We start from the raw sequence: 11,499 nt of genomic DNA on the forward strand, positions 1-11,499 counted from the left end.
GTTTTCGGTAGCGAGGAGACATACAATTTCTCTATTGGTAAATGGTTTGTGAACGAGTGATCTTAGTGTTGGCTTGGTTCATGACAGAAGGCAAGAGTTTATGATCTTCAACAGACAACATCAGCCTGGACAAAGCTATAGCACTATAGGTAGTGTTGCAGCCTACTAGCCTATCATGGGGCGGCCATAGCTGGGTGGTTAGTGAGCACGCCTAGGGAACCAGAGGCCCTGGGGCCTGTTCCTCAAAAGGTGAATAAACTAAGCCTGGACTTAAGCCAAATCCAGACTTGACAAAGTCGGGTCCATATAAGCCTCGTTTATTCCGTTCCTCGAAGCAAAGCCAGGCTGAAAAGGAGCGACTTTGTCGAGCTAGGCCTTGTCAAGGCAGGCTATGTCCAGCCAGGATAATGAAGCCAAGCTTCACGTATTTCTATAAAAGACCATGAAAGTCGATAGCAGAATCCTTGAACTTGACCAATCATGGAGCCAAAACCAGAGTGGCGTTCTTCTCTGTGGCTGTACAGCAGCACTGCAGCAGCTCATGAAATCGTACAAGGAAGTAAAATGTATGAAGCAATAAAGGAAACGCGACCGCAGTAAATAGATCCAGGGAGAAAGCGTGGCAAAGTGTGTGTGTGTGTGTGTGTGTGTGTGTGTGTGTGTGTGTGTGTGTGTGTGTGTGTGTGTGTGTGTGTGTGTGTGTGTGTGTGTGTGTGTGTGTGTGTGTGTTGCGACGGAACGGGGCTCGGGTGGGCAACGGGACGCCCGGGGACGAGGGTTGACCGCGACGGGACGCACGGAGAAGGGGGGGGGGGGGGGGGGGGGCGCGGGGGGGTGACCGCGACGGGGGCCGTGACGGGACGCGCGACGGGACGCACGGAGAAGGGGGGGGGGGGTTTGACGCGCAATAACCCCACATTTGCAAGACCACTTTGGTCGAGGTTTGGGTTGTGTAGTTACCTTGCCATCATGATGTAACTCCAAAAGTGGACAAGAAATAAAAAAAATGTTCCTCCATATTGACTAGAAATTGATAATTTAAAATATGCTCCTCACTTACATTCAGTGAAGAGGCTCTTTTAAACCCGTAACTAATAATTACTAATACTAATATATATATATATATATATATATATATATATATATATATATATATATATATATATATATATATACATATATATATATATATCAGACATTTTGTATAATATTTTTAAAAATCTGTAATATATTATCAAACATCTAACAACAATATGAACTATAGTGTTAATAGAGTGACAATGCCATATCACTTGAGTCATTGTGAAACAATTATGATTCATGGTCACACACTATTTCAGTAATATAATTCATTTGATTATATCTTATTGTATTTATTTCATTTTATTTGAATGCAGGGTCATTCAAATTAGTCCATACAAACACATGTGTTGAATTAACTGTGGAAAAACTTGAAGAACAAAGGCACTGGATTAAGTAAGCTTGGCTGTTAGCCTGCTCCTGACCAGGCTAACTTCACAGCTAAATTGCCATGGTAACTAAGGTAGGCTTGCTTCAATTCTCTTTTGAGGAATCGGGTCATGGCTAAACTTAGCCAGGGTGAACTGGCTAAACTAATCTTCAAGCTAATTCAGCTTTTGAGGAACCGATTCAGCCCTAATCCTAACTAAATTAAGCCAGGATAGGTGTTAAAGCCAGGCTTAAGCTCTAATTCCCTTTTGAGGAACAGGCCCCTGGTTGCCCCAGGTTCGATTCCAGGCCATACCAGCATATGCGTCGATGAAATTAAATTTGTCCTTGAGCAAGACTCTTAACCCCTAATTGTTCACAGGTTCTCATTGGAAACAAGACCACAAGGACTTTCATGAACGACCTGTTAAAAGGAATTATCCTTATCCTAGTCCGAAGGTTGAGAGTTCGATTCCTGTTAATGGCAATAGGTTGAGATGTCCAATCTATCCATTCTGTTTCCATATCTCTCTCTCCCATCAATCTCTCTTCAATCTATTCCGTTTCCATGGCTCTCTCTCTCTCTCTCTCTCTCTCTCTCTCTCTCTCTCTCTCTCTCTCTCTCTCTCTCTCTCTCTCCAGTTTCCATCTCTCTCTCTCTCTCTCTCTCTCTCTCTCTCTCTCTCTCTCTCTCTCTCTCTCTCCAGTTTCCATGTCTGTCTGTCTCTCTCTCACTGGCCCCGTATTATCGCTGCTTGCAGCTATATTACGAATTGTTTTTCGCTCCCTCTCAATTCAAGGCTAATCTTAGTTCTGGCTTAACTGTGCTGTCGCTTTTTACGAAACTCGGCCATATGGTAGATGGTTATGAAAAACGATCAAGAAATAATTCTCACAATCTTTCGTCAAAAGGTGGCGCTATAGCACTCAATTGAACATTACAACTTTGAACAGGTACAACTCATGCCCTGTTTGACCTACAGCCATGAAACTTGGATACACATATGCGTCTCCTCATGCTGAACAACTTTCACCCTCTGACTTTTGACCTCTGACCTTTAGATCTCCCACCATTTTGAATTATATGAAAAACAGTCATTGGCTCCTAACTTCTGCATTTTTTCACTTATGGAAAATCCGTTGGACATTTTTGTAGGCAGTGGTCCAAAGTTCAAGTGTTAAAAATTTCGTGCAGATTGCTCAAAAATCCCAGGAGGAGATAGATTTTAACTATTACAGTTTTATGAAAATTATTCATCTGTGCCTAAAACATACATGCAGACTCACATTTCTTTGAAACTTTGCAGAAATGTACAGGGTCATTCCAAATATCACTGAAACCAATCTTACTCCAATTGGCCAAAAGGGGGCGCTATAGCAATTTTTTGAAAAGGAAGACTTTAAACAGGCATAAGTCATGCCTCGTTTGGCCGAAAGTCGTGAAGTTTGAAAAATACTTGTTTTTGCCAGTTCTGGCTTAACCGTGCATACGCCTTTTACGAAACTCGGCCATATGGTAGATGCTCATGAAAAACTACCAAGAAATAATTCTCACAGTCATTCGTCAAAGGGTGGCGCTATAGCACTCAATTGAAAGTGCCAACTTTGAACAGGTACAACTCATGCCCTGTTTGACCTACAACCATGAAACTTCGATACACACATGCGTCTCTTCATGCCCGACAACTTTCGTGGTCTGACTTTTGACCTCTGACCTTTAGATCGCCCACCATTTTGAATTATATGAAAAACAGTCATTGGCTCCTAACTTCTGCATTTTTTCACTTATGGAAAATCCGTTGGAAATTTTTGTAGGCAGTGGTCCAAAGTTCAAGTGTTAAACGTTTCGTGCAGATTGCTCAAAAATCCCAGGAGGAAATAGATTTTAACTATTGCAGTTTTATGAAAATTATTCATCTGCCCCTAACACATACATGCAAGACTCACATTTCTTTGAAACGTTGCAGTAATGTAGAGAGTCATTCCAAATATCACTGAAACCAATCTCACTCCAATTGGCCAAAGGGGGGCTCTATAGCAATTTTTTGAAAATGCAAACTTTAAACAGGCAAAAGTCATGCCTCGTTTGGCCGAAAGTCGTGAAACTTGCTTACACTTGTGCCTTGACTCATGAGGAACACATCTATCGCTTTGACCAGTAAGCTCCGCCCTTAGATTGTCCGCAATTTTGAGCAGTTTGAAAAACACTTAAACCCAGGATTTTTCAGCTATTTGCGTGAAACTGTATCATATGTGTGATCTCCTTTTTCATAGTCTGTTGGGCCAATGGCGTCTCCCTTAAATGAATGCCTCACAATCTCAAGGTCGCCAGTTCAAGCCTCACTTGATGCAGACTTAATTTAAGTTGAATTGCAAACAACATGACTGTATCAATGAATACATGTGCAAATGGTAAAGATAACCTGAAATGCTTATTTGAGAGTACGTTTTTTCAACGCATGACATACTTTATCTGAAAATAGCTGATCTACAATCTCACAACTTTTCATGGTTTGTGAGCTTGTAGATCGGCTACTTTCACTAGTTTTGGTTCTGAGGAGATGTACAATTTCTTCATTGGTAAATGGTTTGTGAACGAGTGATCTTAGTGTTAGTGAAACAGGGGCTTGGTTCATGAAAGAAGGCAAGAGTTTATGATCTTCAACAGACAATATCAGCCTGGACAAAGCTATAGTACTATAGGTAGTGTTGCAGCCTATTAGTCTGAAGGTTGAGAGTTCGAATCCTGTTAATGGCAGTAGGTTGAGATGTCCAATCAAACCATTATGTTTCCATCTCTCTCTCTCATCAATCTATTGTTTCCATGTCACACTCTCTCTCTTCAATCTATTCCGTTTCCATGTCTCTCTCTCTCTCTCTCTATTCACTGGCCCCGTATTATCGCTGCTTGCAGCTATATTTTTATTTTATTTTTTATTTTGGACAGCTCTATCCCTTTTCATAATTATTATTTATGTAAATATATGTTCGTTTTTATGTTATCAAAGTTAAAACAGTACAAATGATTTATCCTTCATTAGTTCTTGAAAGGCCATCTTTCATTGGAACTTAACTTAGAACCTTAAATAGAACCGAATTAGACCGAATTAGACCCGAAAAAAGGTTGATTTATATTGGTCAAATAGAACCGAATTAGACCCGAATTAGACCGAATTAGACCAGAAAAAAATCTTCAATGATAGCGTAGTGGTCTAATAAAAGGTGATAATGTCCCATTCAATGCATTGATAGCATCCGAATCAGGTGAGTTGTGAATGAACCTGTGTGATCCGGTGTTCCATATTATCTGCCTCCCCGGTTTGACTGGCTTCCTGCGCGTCCCCGACGGCAGATGTTGTTTGAGGAAGTGGGTGGAGCTCACTTCGTCAAAGCTTAACGTTGTTTATATCAATGAATAAAGCATTACATCCATCCCATTGTTTGTGGAATCTTACTTGTATGAAACAGTAAAGACATGCAGCCTTTAAATACCTAGATACTTTAAAAAACATTTTGTACTTTTCCCAGAACTGGAAATCACGTTACTTCTGGGGAAGTTGCATGGGGTCCTTTCGTATTTGTGAATGTAGTATTTTATTTGTTAAACAGAGGTTAAAAATTGGCAGTTTTACTGTCAATATATAATTGTATCATAAAAATGTAACGTTTCTTTTGAACGTGTTGAAAGAGTCAACATCTTAAAACTGAATAGAAATCCACACGTTTTGTAGTGAATAAAACATTATTCTAAACATGGTAGAGTATGTTAATAATACAATAATACAACATCCACATCCAACCACCGCTGTACTTTGAGTTCTTTTATAAATAAATAAAGTAAAGTAATAAGTAAAGTAATAACAGCATGGTCGTTTGATTTAGATCCTGTGGTCTGGTAGGACACCTATTGGTTGCCTAGAGGTACTGCATGTAGTCTATTTACATCTAGTATAGCAGATTATGTTGGTGCTATGGCCTCAGACCAGTGGAGGTTTAGATTTCATGTTTGTATGAAATCTCTTCGTCATTTTGGGGATACAGAATGAGATTAAATATATTGTTTGTATGAACACTAAAACATAAACAATGTTATTCACAGCATCATCCAGGAGACTGAAGGGCAGAGAACAGAGATGTCTGCCAGCAGTGATGTTGTTGTGGAGAGTGAACCGTCTATGGCTCCACATGATAACTTCAACACAGTCACCAGGATCCCAGAAAACAGGTTGGACCACAGCATGTTCAGGGTTTATTTATTTTTCTTTATTCCTTATCCCACATAATTCACTTCTTAGATATTGTCGCTGTCAAGTTGAAACCTTGTATGTTTTGGGGCGGCCATTGCTGAATGAATAGAGAGCCCGCCTAGGAAACAGAAGGTCCCATTCGAGCCCCGGCAATCTGTCGAGGTGTTCTTGAGCAAGACACTGAGCCCCTAACTGGTGACTGATATTGTACTTTGAATGTGTGAGGGGGACGTGTTTTTTCCAGTTATTTTTTATTTGGAGAAGAAGAACTGATGGGGTGGGTGGGGGTGTGGGTGTCACCTTCTTCTGTCAGTTATGTGTCCATGAAAAGTGACTGGAAACTTGTAGTAACATCTGGTAACATCTAGTTGTGTATTTTAATGGTTGCCTACACAACTAGATCATCATCATCATTGTTATTGTTGATGTTTTGGTTGACATACATTTATGCTTTGTTTCAGTGACGTTCACTTTGCAAAACCGGAGAGAGTGTCCCCTGCACCTAGCTGTCTGTCTATGAGAAGTGACACCTCCATGGGTCAGCCTATAAACTTTAAATCTGTAATGTAAGTTACACCATTACTGTTTCTGTTAAAGGACTATCACCATTCATACATGTCATTGCCCAAAGAGATGCTGCGTAGAGATGCTGCGTAGAGATGCTGCGTAGGTCCTACGAAGGGTCTACATGCGTCCACACAGGCTGCGCAGTACCTTAGCAGGCACGTAAGAGCCGGGTTTTCCTAAAGTGATTTCAGGTCGTGCGTAGGATACGCAGCTTGTGTAAGAGCCTCCAGCACAGCTGGGACCGGCAAAATCTACGCTCTACCCTCATTAGTAGCAGCTGGTTGTGTGCTATGTGCTATCTAAACTGGCTTCAGGAAACACCATCGTCGTAGGTTCTCAAGAGCACAGCGTTAAATTAAATGTTAAGCATATGACCGGGTATATAAATGATGCTGAGCTATACATGTTTCCTTAATTTCGAAGTTTTATAGTTAAACGTTATGATGAAAGTCCCCAGTTCCTCTCACAAAGTGACAGCTGTTGCGCTCGCCATGTTTATGAATGTTTAAAAAATCTTTTGAAAATAGCAGATCTACAAGCTCACAATGCGTCACAAGCTTGTAGATCTGCTATTTTCAAAAGATTTTAATAGATATTAAACTTGGGAAATGGGACATTTTGCATACTTGTGTGTGTGTGTGTGTGTGTGTGTGTGTGTGTGTGTGTGTGTGTGTGTGTGTGTGTGTGTGTGTGTGTGTGTGTGCGTGTGTGTGTGGTATTTTTATGATCCATTTCACTGTATATATTCGCAAAGGGTGTTTCAACTGCTGTGTAGCCTACGACAGCACTACGTAGTTTACATATGCTTCGTCCAGGAGGTCTTACGTGCGTGCTGTTTCCCGAATTTAGTTCAGCAGACACGTAACGCTGTGCACTTGAGAACCTACGATGATGGTGTTGCCTGAAGCCAGTTTAGGGAAACCCGGCCAATGTCTATTCACAGGTTCAGCCATACATTGTACTATGTTGTTATTGGACTAGTTTGACATTAATTGCTTCCTGTCAAACAAAAACATAATGTGTGATTCTGTTTTTTATTATTATTACATATATTATTATCAGCAGGTGCTTACCTATTTCTTTTTTTTTTTAACACTTTGTTTTTATTTTTCATTTTTATACATAAGATACAGGTAAATAGTCGTATATATGACAACTTGTTCCCCCAATCCCCAACCCTCCCCCCAAGGTCGTAAGACAAAAAAAAAAAGACAGGACATTGCAAAAAATGAGAAAAAAATAAATAATAATAATAATAATAATAATAATAAAAAAAAAAAAAAAACCTTACCAAAAAGGAAAAAGACAAGACAGACAAACAAACGGACAGACAGACAGGTCAAACAGTTCAACTCTCGTCAAGATATGTTGTACTTTTTTGAGTCAAGGTAGATATTTCTGTTATTGAAATCGGTGAATAAAAAAATACATGAGAAAATAAATATTCTGTATCCAGCCGTCTCTGTTTTGTGGGCCTCCGGCCAGAGGTTGATATGGTCAGACTTTGTTGGGCGTCATCAATTGTATAAAGGAGTATGCATTTAAGTGAAAGGTATGTTTTCAACAAATTCTACAAAAGGGGTCCAGGTTTTAATGTATCTATCTTTGGAGCCGCTACGATTATACCTCAATTTCTCTAGAGGTAACATAAAGAGTACCTCTTTGACCCATTGTTGGAATGAGGGAGGTTTCTTTGATTTCCATTGTCTAAGTATCAGTCTGCGAGCCATCAGTGTAGTGAATGCTACAGCATTTGCTTGGAGACCCGTGAACCGTCCCCCGATCGGAGACACACCAAAAACGGCAACCACCGGGCAGGGATTCGCCTCTCCACCACCTATATAGGAAATTGCTTCAAAAATCCCCTCCCATAGCCTGACCAATGAGTTGCACGACCAAAACATGTGGCCCAGCGTGGCTGGTCTGTGCTGACATCTCGGACATCCCGCCTCAAAATCAGGGTAAATCTTGGCTAACTTATCGTTAGAATAATGAAGTCTATGTGTGACTTTAAATTGAATAAAGCTGTGCCTTATACATAAGGAGGTAGTGTGTATACGTTTCAAACAATCAGACCAGATCTCCTCTGAGAGTGTGACATCCAGATCCGATTCCCACGCCAATTTCGTGGTGTCAAAGGAGAGAGGATTTATGTCCTGTACTATAGTATAGATCTTTGATATATTCTTTTTCCTTAAGGGATGGAGTTCGAGTATTGTATTTATAGCGTTTTTGGGCGGTGAGGAGGGGAACGGGAAGTGTTTTTGGGCAAAGCTGCGCACCTGTAGGTATCTAAAGAAGTGAGTTTTCGGGATGTCATTGTCCTGTTGTAGCATCGCAAATGAGGCAAATGACCCCTCAATGAAGAGGTCTTCAAAATAAACCAAGCCGGATCTATGCCAAATCTTAAAAGCCGCATCGTTCAATGATGGGGGGAACAGGTGATTACCAACCAATGGAAGGAGCGTGCCTGCCTTGTTGAGGCCAAAATGCTTTCTGAATTGGAACCATATTTTAATAGTGTGCTTAACCACCGGGTTTACACCTTGTAGGGCAAAGCCAAAAGGCAAGGGACAGCTCAAGGCAGAAATCAATGGGACCGACACATCAGGGTTAAGTTCCATTGAGACCCAAGCTGGTCCCTGGCCAGTTTCATGCATGGAAAGCCAATAATTCAATTTGGACATATTGGCCGACCAATAATAGAACAAAAAGTTCGGCAAGCCCATTCCCCCCTCACATTTAGGCATCTCCAGGCTAGCTCTTTTGATTCGTGGAACTGAGTTGCCCCAGATAAAAGTAGTAATATGACTGTTCAGTTTTCCAAACCAGGCTTTGGTAAGTAAGATGGGTATCATTTGAAATAGGTACAGGAAACGCGGCAGTACTGTCATTTTAACCGTATTCACTCGGCCAGCCAATGTAATAGGGAGAAGCGACCATCTTTGGAGATCTTGTTTGGTGCGTTCCAATAGTAATTTGAAATTGAAATCATAAAGATCTTTGAATGACTGAGTAACTTTGATACCTAAGTAGGTGAAGGATTGGCGTTCCAATTTAAAGGGGAAGTTACTATAGTCGAGGGATGTTGCCAGATCATTTATAGGGAAAAGTAGGCTTTTAGAGAAGTTTAGTTTGTAGCCTGACAGTCTCCCAAAGCCCTGTAAAAGCTTTATGAGTTCCGGTATGGATGCTAAAGGATTGGATATATAAAGCAGGAGGTCATCAGCGTATAGGGATACCTTATGTGATAAGTGACCTCTTGTGATGCCCGCTATGTTGTTTTGCTTTCTCAAGGCTACCGCTAACGGCTCAATAGCTAAATCGAATAGGTATGGGGAGAGGCTGCAGCCCTGCCGGGTCCCTCTGTGTAGCGTGAAGTAGTCCGATCTAAGGGAATTTGTGCGCACCGAGGCTGCAGGAGAGTCATATAAAATTTTTATCCATGTGATAAACGACGGGCCGAACTCCATTTTTTCGAGGACTCTGAGTAGGTAGCCCCACTCCACACGATCAAAGGCTTTCTCCGCGTCTAGGGAGAGCACGACCTCTGGTTCCGTAGTGGAGCGGGTTGAGTAGATTACATCAAACAGTCTACGCATGTTGTAAAATGATTGTCTCCCGGGAACGAAACCCGTTTGGTCCGGATCAATGACTTTAGGTATAACACTCTCGAGACGACGCGACAGGATTTTGGTTAGAATCTTATAGTCACAGCACAAAAGACTGATGGGACGGTAGGATCCACAGTCCAGCGGGTCTCTACCCTTTTTAGGTAGAACTGTTATCGTCGCCTGGGTCATAGTGGGAGGTAATGTTCCTTCTTGGGCAATTTCTTTAAACAGCAAACACAGGAAAGGTGCCAATTTAGATGAAAATGACTTATAGAATTCTGTGGGGAATCCGTCGGGGCCGGGCGCCTTCCCGCTCTGCATAGAACTAATTGCCTCCAGTATTTCTGCTTCATTTATAGGGACATTGAGATTAGCCTTATCCCCCTTTTCAACCGTGACCAGTTCCAATTCATCTAAAAATGAGTCAATCTCCGTAACATCCACAGAACTTTGCGAGGTGTACAATTTAGTGTAGTATGCCTTAAATTTGTCGTTTATAATCTGCGGGTGCGTGGAGGTTGCATCCGGTGCAAGACGGATCTCAGGGATCGCACTATGAGCAGCAGATTGTTTGAGTTGGTGGCAGAGTAGTCTCCCGGCCCTCTCTCCATGTTCATAGTATGTTTGCTTTGTTTTAAATAATAGTCGTTCCGTTTGTTTTATAGATAGGTTGTTGAACTCAGTTTGCAACAGCAATCGCTCTTTATTCAGTTCTGGCGTGGGGTCATTGGCTAGCCTAGTGTCGGCGTCAGAAATCTGTTGAGATAGTTCCGTGAGGCGCTTGGTTCGTTCCCTCTTCTTATGGACTGCGTACGAGATAACCTGGCCCCTAAGGTACGCCTTCAGCGATTCCCAAATAGTAGAGTACGACATTCCCGGTGTACTGTTGAGCTCCAAAAACAGGTCAATTTGATCGGAAATAAGTTTTCGGAATGATTTCTTTGTCAATAGGAGCGTATCAAGCTGCCATGATCTCTGGTGTGCCGGGCAATTTGGAAACGACATATCTAGTTGAACGGGGCAGTGGTCAGAAACCACAATGCTATGATACTGACTTTTACTGACGAAGGAAATAGCCCTGTGGTCAATCAAGAAAAAATCGATCCTAGAATAGGAGAGATGTACTGGGGAGAAAAATGAGTACTTTTTAGAGGTGGGGTTGGTGTGTCTCCAAGGGTCGAACACTCCGTAGGACTCCATAAATGACAAAATTGTCGCTCCAGATTTAGAAATAGTTTGGTTACTTTTTGGGTTAGATTTATCAATTGGGTGGAGAGAAACGTTAAAGTCACCTCCCATCAAGAGCAGATGTGAGTCCAAATCGGGGAGTTTTTCTATTAATTGTGAGAAGAATTGGGGGTTGTCCCAGTTAGGACCATACAGGTTAACCAGCAAGACTAGGTTACCGTATAGTTTTCCCGATACGATAATAAACCTGCCATTTTTATCAGGTATTACTTTAATTGGTGTAAATGGGACCCCTTTCCTAATTAATATTGCTGCTCCCCTGGACCTGTCGTCATATTTGGAGTGAAAAATTTGTTCAACCCAGCCTGTCTTCAATTTAGTATGTTCATTGTCTCGTAGATGTGTCTCCTGTAGATACATTATATCGGGACCCA

At 41.5% G+C, this 11,499-nt stretch overlaps 1 protein-coding gene across 1 annotated transcript in view; it reads left to right on the plus strand.

Moving 5' to 3' along the window:
* The window catches only part of LOC311041316 (uncharacterized protein), a 33,589-nt gene that overhangs the window by 5,229 nt on the left and 16,861 nt on the right, over nt 1-11,499 (plus strand). The window contains exon 2 of the mRNA XM_084086217.1: nt 5,549-5,674. Coding sequence (XP_083942343.1) covers nt 5,583-5,674 — 92 coding nt within the window. The 5' untranslated portion in view covers nt 5,549-5,582. The remainder of the gene's footprint in view (nt 1-5,548; nt 5,675-11,499) is intronic.

The sequence above is a fragment of the Gymnoscopelus microlampas genome (assembly GCF_963454915.1).
Source record: "Gymnoscopelus microlampas genome assembly, contig: SCAFFOLD_105, whole genome shotgun sequence".
NCBI lineage: Eukaryota > Metazoa > Chordata > Actinopteri > Myctophiformes > Myctophidae > Gymnoscopelus > Gymnoscopelus microlampas.